Source organism: Pteropus alecto, unplaced genomic scaffold (genome assembly GCF_000325575.1).
Source record: "Pteropus alecto unplaced genomic scaffold, ASM32557v1 scaffold121, whole genome shotgun sequence".
NCBI classification, from domain to species: domain Eukaryota; kingdom Metazoa; phylum Chordata; class Mammalia; order Chiroptera; family Pteropodidae; genus Pteropus; species Pteropus alecto.
The window spans coordinates 7,887,521-7,895,713 of record NW_006434369.1 but is presented as its reverse complement, the minus strand read 5'-3'; the positions used below and the strand labels follow the sequence as shown (position 1 = coordinate 7,895,713).

The window sequence follows — 8,193 nt, the reverse complement described above, 5'->3', positions numbered from 1 at the left end:
ACGTGTCCCTTCAAAGTAGTGTTTTGGGTTTCTTCGGATGAATATCCATAAGTGGGATTATGGGTCCTTTGTCTCTCATTATAGCCTTTGTTTTAAAGTCTATTTTGTCTGGTATTAGCATTGCTACCCCAGTTTTTTGTTTGTTTGTTGCCATTTTCATGAAATATCTTTTTCCATTTCTTTACTTTCAGTCTGTGTGTCTTTTGATCTGAGGTGTGTCTTTTAGAGGTAGCATATGTAAGGGTCTAGTTTTCGTATCCATTCAGCCACCTTATCTTTTGATTGGAGCATTTAATCCATTTACATCTAAAGTAATTGTTGATAGATATGTAGTATTGCCATTTTATTATTCATATTTTTGATCTTTTTTTTTTTTCCTTCTTAAAGAAGTCTATCTAACACTTCTTGTGATACTGGTTTGGTGTTAATGAATTCCTTTAACTTTTTCTTGTCTGGGAAACTCTTTATGTGTCCTTTGATATTGAATGATAGCTTTGCTGGATAGAGTAATCTTCGTTGTAGGTCCTTGCTTTTCATTACTTTGAATATTTCCTGCTAATCCCTTCTGGCCTGCAAAGTTTTTGATGAGAAATCAGTTGACAGTCTTATGGGTGCTCCCTTGTAGGTAAGTAATTGCTTTTCTCTTGCTGCTTTTAAGATACTCTCTTTGTTTTTAACCTTTGACATTTTAATTATAAATGTGTCTTGGTATGGGCCTCTTTGGCTTCATCTTGTTTGGGACTCTCCATATTTCCTGGGCTTGTATATCTGTTTTCCCTCACTAGGTTAGGGATGTTTTCTGTTGGTATGCTTGATGTTATCCCAGAGAACCCTTAAACTATCCTCATTTAAAACAAATTTTTTTTTCTTGTTGCTATTCTGTTTGAGTGTTTTCTGCTACCTTATCTTATAAATCACTGATTTGATTCTCTGCTTCATCTAATCTGTTGATTCCTCCTAAGATATTCTTTATTTCAGTTATTGTATTCTTCATTTCTGACTGACTTTTTTTTATGTTTTCTCTCTCTATTTTTATGTTTCCTATCTCTTTGTTAAAATTCTCACTGAGTTCATCCACTCTTCTCCTAAGTTTATTGAGCAGCCTTATAACTCATGTTTTAAACTCTGCATCTGGTTGATCGCTTGTCTCCATTTTGTTTAGTTCTTTTGCTGCAGTTTTGTTCTTTTCTATCATTTGAAACATGTTTCTTTGTCTTCCCATTATGGCTGCATCTCTATGTTTGTTTCTATGTATTAGTTAGGGTTGCTATGTCTCCTGGTCTTAGTAGAATGGCTCAGAGGAGCAGTCTTCCTTGGTTACCTGAGTCATGTGCTCAAGGTGTGTCCCTTGTATGGGTTGTGTGTGCCTCCTGTTGTAGCTGAGCCTTGGTTGCTCTTTGTATGTCAGTGGGAGGGATTGACCCATGGGTGAGGACTGACTCATGACTATAGTGGAGGAGCCATTGTGCGGGGACTACCCAGTCTGCCCTTTGGGTGTGTCTTTAGATGTGGACAGCTCAGTCCAAAGCTGGCCACTGGGCATGCCAAAGCTCGGGGCCTGCTGGGAGGGGCCTCACCACAAGCCAAGTTCAGACACAGCCTGTGCCCTGCCTGGGGCCACTTGGCATGAGCCACCAAGCAATCTGCAGATGGCCACCACTCACACTGGGCTTGGAGTTGTCTTGAGAGACCAAGCCTCAAACTGGAACAGACTGTTGCTAGTGTCAGGCTTGAGGCTGTTCAGCAAGAGATACGGGCACACTGAGGCCAGATGCTGCTTATGTGGGTTTTGTGAACCTTTGAGAGATTTTTAGGGAAGTCTGCAATGTGAGCCAGGACAGGCCATTTGAATGGAAATGCCACTGGAAACGGCTTGGGTGGGCCCACAAGTTGGGTGGGGCAGGGAATCACCAGGGCAGGGCAACCGGTGTTAGCCAGATTTATGGAGACTCAGATATCACCTGTGTCTGCAAACTGGGTTGGGGGAGGGCCCAACAAAGGAACAATGGCCTCTGTCAGCATTTCTGTCTGGGAGAAAGCTAATCCTACATTTCTTGCCCTGAAACCATTCAGTTCTTCCTTGTATGTCCCTGGCACCCTTTGAGCTGCTGCCCCAGCACTGGAGCCCAGAGTGAGTGAATATATCAGTGAATAAGTTCACACATGGATGGTTCCTCCAAGAGGAATTCTTGGGACCCCCACAGCCCTCTGCCCCACTCAGCCACAATCTCCACTGATTTTCACATTCAGATTGTGGGGACTTCTTTTCCCTGCACTGGAACCCTGGGTTGGGAAGCTCAGTGAGGGGCTGGGACCCCTCGCTCTGCAGTCAAGATATCTCTCCCAATTTTCAATTGCCACACGTGGATGTGGGACCAACCTGTTCTGCATCTCTACCCCTCCTACTGGTCTTGAGGTAGCCCCTTCTGTATGTCCTCAGTTATAGGACTTCTGTTCATCTAGATCAGGTGAATTTCAATGATGGTTGTTCTGTACTTCAGTAGTAATTTTGATGTCGTCATGACAGGGGGCAAACTCAGCATTTACCTACTCCACCATCATGACCGGAATCTGCAGAATACTTTCAAAGAATTCTACTATAAAGAGAAATGAGATGGAAGCTGGAGGGGTATGTGGGATCAAGAGAAGCTTAAAAACAATTGTTTTTAATGTGAGTAATTACAGTGTGTTTGGCTGTTGATTAGAAAGATCCTCTAGAGTGGAACAAATGGCAGCTGCAGGAGTGAGATGGGACAAATGCTGGATCAATATTCTTGGGGAGGGGAGAGGATCCCCCTGGCATGCAGAAGGAATGGTTAACCTCTGAAGTTCATTTACAACAATGGGAGAGAACCAGAGTGCAGACTTGTGACTCAGGTAAATTGGTACTTCTGATGGGAGTAGGAGGAAGTTCTCTGATTCTTCTATTTCTCAGTGAAATGGGAAGCAAGGTCATTTATTTCAGAGAGTGAGGATCTGGGAGGGAGGTTTTAGAAGTTTGAAAAGAGAAATGATAAGGTGTGAAAGGTTCATTTTGGGAGAAAGAAACCCCTGGATGGGTTCCAGTGTACAAAAATTTACTTCATTGGGTGATCACAACCACTGTTCGTCATTTTAAAATCCAGATTTATTGTGGAGAAGTAATATATCTCCAAAAATATCAGACTGAATGACCACTCATGTCTAATAGTCCCCAAAAGTAGTAAGTTGATATCCCCATTACCTCTGTTTTTTACATGGTTGTAAGATGGGAAATAGAGGAGGATCAAATCCCACATAATTACAATTGTTTTAGTGAGAAAAGGAAGGTTAGGTGTTAGAGAGTTACAGAATAACAATTTTAAAAAGTTGTTTTTTCTTTGGACATTTTAGGGTAAAGGTATTTCTTTTATTATAAGTGCCTAGCTGTACAAGCAAAATACCACTGAGCAAATTCAGTAGTTGATTATATTTAGCTTTTGGTTAAAAAAAAAAAGTTTTTATTTTTCTATTTTACTATTATTCTATCATTAGGAACACTTTTCTTACACATATTTTTCACTTTTTTCCCACATTTATTACTCAATGTTATAAAGAAAATACACTTTTAAGTACTATAGTTGTATTGCTCACTAAATAGTTTTTTTTTTTTAATTTCAGAAGTGTTAATTTTTTATTATTATGTTGTTGTGTAAGGAAGTGAAGAATTTTATTCAACTGAAAATTCTAATGAAAGAAGAATATTATTTACCAAAGAACTTGTTCGGAAGTAGGGTTTGACCAGGAGGCAGGAACTTCTAGGCAAAGAAAGAAGGAGGAAAAAGAAGGAAGAAAGGAAAGGTGTTTGGTAGATATTCATGGGAGAACTAAGAGTGAGAAGATGAGAGGCATGAATGCAGTTTTGGAATTTGAAAGGATTAGAAAGGAGAAGAAATGGAATCACTTTATTGTTCTTTAAACTAAAAATAACACCTGAAATTGTTTTCAATTACTTTTGTTTGTTGAACTTTTTCTTTTGAATATATAATTCCTGAAACTGGATTATGTGAGTTCCTGGGATTTAATAGGGTTAGATTACAGCTGTAATTAACAATGACATGGTTCACATTTATCACTCAATGTTATGATAAATAATACACAAATACTTTAAAGTAACTGTGTTGCCCACCCATCAGTTTTTTTAAAGCAAATCATGTGATAAATTTTCACTTAATTTTTATTACGATATTGTTGTGTAAGAAGGTGAGGAATTTCATTCACCAGGAAATTCGCATCGAAAACTATAACGAAGCCTCATTTTGTGCCTTTAAGTGCTACAGTATTGTGTTTCTTAAACTAAGGAATCTTCTTTAGTATAGAATCTTCTTTATTCTGTATTGAGTTGGGAAACGGTCATTTCTTTTGGATGTAGATGACCTTTTTCTTTTTATATATATTCAAAAACTTATTTATGATTATTATTACCATTTCTACTATCAGTAACGTAATTACCTACTTTTAGTGGCCTTGTAATATGGTTAGAAAAAGAATAGATTTTACTTTGCTTGTGCTTTTCTTTCCTTAATCAACAGGTTTATAATATAGTCCAGAGATATTTGTCTTTTCTATTTCAAATGTATAATATAAAGAACTTTAAAGAGACTATAATCCATGTGGACATAAAGTAGTCACATAACTATAATTATTTGATATTATTGAGCCTGGAAAACACATTTCCTTTCAAATCTGACTGCTTTATCTTGATGCCATTTTTGGCAGGTGCTCATCAAAGGAGATCTCTGTGAGATATCCTCTGTAGGCATCATACATTACATCTCTGTTAAATGAAGCATTTCTTCAAATGAACGTCAGGAATTTTGGACTCTATGGGAAGAAGGAAGAAAGAGGACCAGCCCGTTTTCCAGATGGAGAGTATGACTGGCCAGAATCACTGCCACAGCACTGGCAGTGAGAAAAGGCACCATCTGTTGTGGCAGTTCAGTGCTGGCCTTTTCCAAGGAAGCAACAGAAGTGCCATAATTTCCTGTGAAAATAGAAAAGATACTTTAAAACTCTTTTTTGTACTCTCAAGGACAATGACTTTGATTATACATAAAAAGAATATGCCTTTATAAAACTGAGGAATTATGTAATAACTTTTCACTTGAGCATAAGGGTAAAAACTCTTGAGTTCTACAGCCAGACTGCCTGAATTTGAGACCTGGCTCTATCACTTACTAGTCTTGTGACTCTGGATAGGTTACCCTATGCTTCGGTGTTTCAGTCTTCCCATCTGCAACACTGGAAAGATAACAGTATTTATCTCAAGGCTCTGCAAACTAAATGAAATTGAGTAGGTAAAGCATTTAGAGCACAAAGCAAGTATCCAATAAATACTATTATTGCCATCATGTCATTTAAGTAATGGGCTCCTTTATTTTATTTGAAATATTTTATTATGTGGTATAAATGAAGGATCACTGGACTTGGATTCAGAATTAGTGGATTTTGTTCCCAATTTTACCATTACTGTTATGAGATGCCTTGAGCACATTGCTTAATCTCTCTGGGCCTGAGCTTCCCCACCTATAAAATAGGATAAGATAGTATCTAAGTATCTTTCAACACAAACATTATTTGCCTCTATTTATAGCTTTTCTTAAAACTTAGAAATATCTTTAAAAAAATACCTGTCCTAGTACTGAACCTACACTAGTAGTACCTACATATACCCTCACAAATACAAACATGCTCACACATTCTTATTGTGCGAATTTCTTTACACATCCCTAGGCTGATGCAGAACCACTGAGCAAAATATAAATTGTATAAACTTTTTTGGGTCACAATGATACTGCACTACAGGAAACAACTAGTATATTATTTTTTTTTTTTAAAAAAATCATTAAAATTTAATCCCATTAAAAAATAAGGAGCTAACATGAAACATACAGTTTCTAAAAAAAAAAAAACAAACCATCATCATAGTACGAGTTCTTCTGAAAATTGAGCCTGTTTTGATCAGCAGTATAAGCACACCTCATCTAGTTGGATATAAAAGAATTGAAATGTAAGTGGGTTTTGGAGAAGGTAATATTTATGGTAATGTGTGTACTAAAAAAACAGAGATGCTGCAAGAGACATATATATGTATATATATGTACATGTACATGTGTATGTATATGTATATTTTTTTTAATTTTTACTACATTTCTTAGAAAATGCATGAACTCAGTGGTGATTCAAGAGGATACAAATTAATACAAAAATTTTTGAGAAACAGCAGTCTCTGCTCCCAAACGAGGAAAACAAGAAAGAAATAAAAACAAATTTAAAATCAGGAAGGAAAACAAATACCTAAAAGCCATAACTTGGAAGTTTTAGGTTAAGAAAAAGAGAAGAAAGTTAAGAATTTCTTGCTTTCCACTCACCTGGTGGTTTCTCCACTACTTGGGAATACAGAGATGAAGGACCATAAGCTGCTTCCACCTGAAGAGGTAATGTGGCCATAGGGGCTTGCATTTTGACATGGTGTTAAGTGACAGGAAAGACATGGATGGAATAGGCAGGTCCTAAAGTTCTTAAGGGAGCAGTGCCAACAGATAGTCCCCATATGCCTGATGGCAATCTAGTGGCCATAACTGTGCACAGCTACAGACTAGTAAGTAGACTTTGCTTAGGGCACCAAACTAACCCTCTGCTGAAAAGTTGGGTAACTCTTAAAGGTCATTGAGGAAGGGTATGTATTCATTTGCTAGAGCTGCCATAACAAAGTACCACAGATTGGGTGGCTTAAACAATAGAAATGTATTTCCTTACAGTTCTGGAGGCTAGAAGTCCAAGATCAAGGTGTCTACAGGGTTGCTTTTATTCCAATGCTTCTAGGAGAGCCATATTTGGGTGATATATCATTCTTGCTACAGAACTATGTAAGAGGTGATCAATATTTTGACACAACCATTTTGATGGTGATAATTTGTGGCATGCTAAAAAAAATCATTTGACTTTCAACTTTTAAAAATTACCAAGTAACATGCCTAACAGATACTACCATCTCTCCTGGCCCCTATCCCATTCGTAACTCTCATTTTTCATTCCTCCTCTTTTAAAAAATATTCTAGTTTTAAATTGATATCTTTATTTATGGATTTTTAAAAATTGTGTTACCAATACACATAATATAAAATTTACCATCTTAACCATTTTTAAGTGTATGATTCAGTGATATTAAGTATATTCACATTGTTTTGCAACAATCACCATCCATATTTAGAGCTCTTTTTCATCTTGCAAAATTGAAACTCTATAACCATTAAATAATAGCTCCCCATTCCTCCTTCCTTCCAGCCCCTGGGAACCACCATTCTACTTTCTGTCTGTATAAATTCGACTACTCTAGATATCTAGGCATCTGTCCTTTTGTGACCGACTTATTCCACTCAGCATAATATCTTTGAGGTTTATCCATGTATTAGCATATGTCAGAATTTCCTTTCTTTTTAGGGCTAATAATATTTCACTATATATACATATATACACACACATATATATATATATATAATATTTGCTAATCAACTCATATGTTGCTGGACACTTGTGTTGCTTTTACCTTCTGGCTATTGCAAATAATGCTGTTATGAATATAGATGTACAAATATCTCTTTGAGGTCCTTTAAATTCTTTTGGGTATGTACCCAAAAGTGGAATTGCTAGATCATCTGGCAGTTCTATTTTTAATTTTTTGAGAAACTGCCACATCGTTTTCCATAGTGACCGTACCATTTTACATTCCCACCAACAATGTACAAAGTTTCCAATTTTGCTACCAACACTTGTTATTTTCTGTGTTTTTGATAGTAGCCATCCTAATGGGTGTGAGGCATTCCTTTCCTTTTAACCGATCAAAGATGTGAGGATTCCAGTTAATTGGGATCAGTTGCCTGGGAGAGCCTCTGGGTAAAGGACGCTAGCAGCTCTTGGCAGTGGTTAAAGAAACAGAGTACAAGATATATTGAGCTAGAAAATGCATCACCATGCAGAAGTTAATTGGGATCACAGAAAATGGGCTCTTCACAGCCATTTATCGTGCTTTAATAGACTCACTCAGGATAAAGGGAAAACAAATCCTGTTAAGTTATGGTGCTGTGATAGGTATAAAAGGAAGCTCATACTTCTGTTTTGATCCAGGAGTTTAAGAAGAAGTGAAAAGTAGTGAAGTACTCAGGAGGAATGTCT

General features: G+C 37.0%; 1 protein-coding gene across 1 annotated transcript in view; it reads right to left on the bottom strand.

The window, feature by feature from the left end:
- The window catches only part of MCUR1 (mitochondrial calcium uniporter regulator 1), a 33,010-nt gene extending 26,530 nt beyond the window's left edge, over positions 1–6,480 (bottom strand). The window contains exon 1 of the mRNA XM_006909319.3: positions 6,390–6,480. Coding sequence (XP_006909381.2) covers positions 6,390–6,480 — 91 coding nt within the window. The remainder of the gene's footprint in view (positions 1–6,389) is intronic.
- Positions 6,481–8,193: the final 1,713 nt, after the last annotated feature.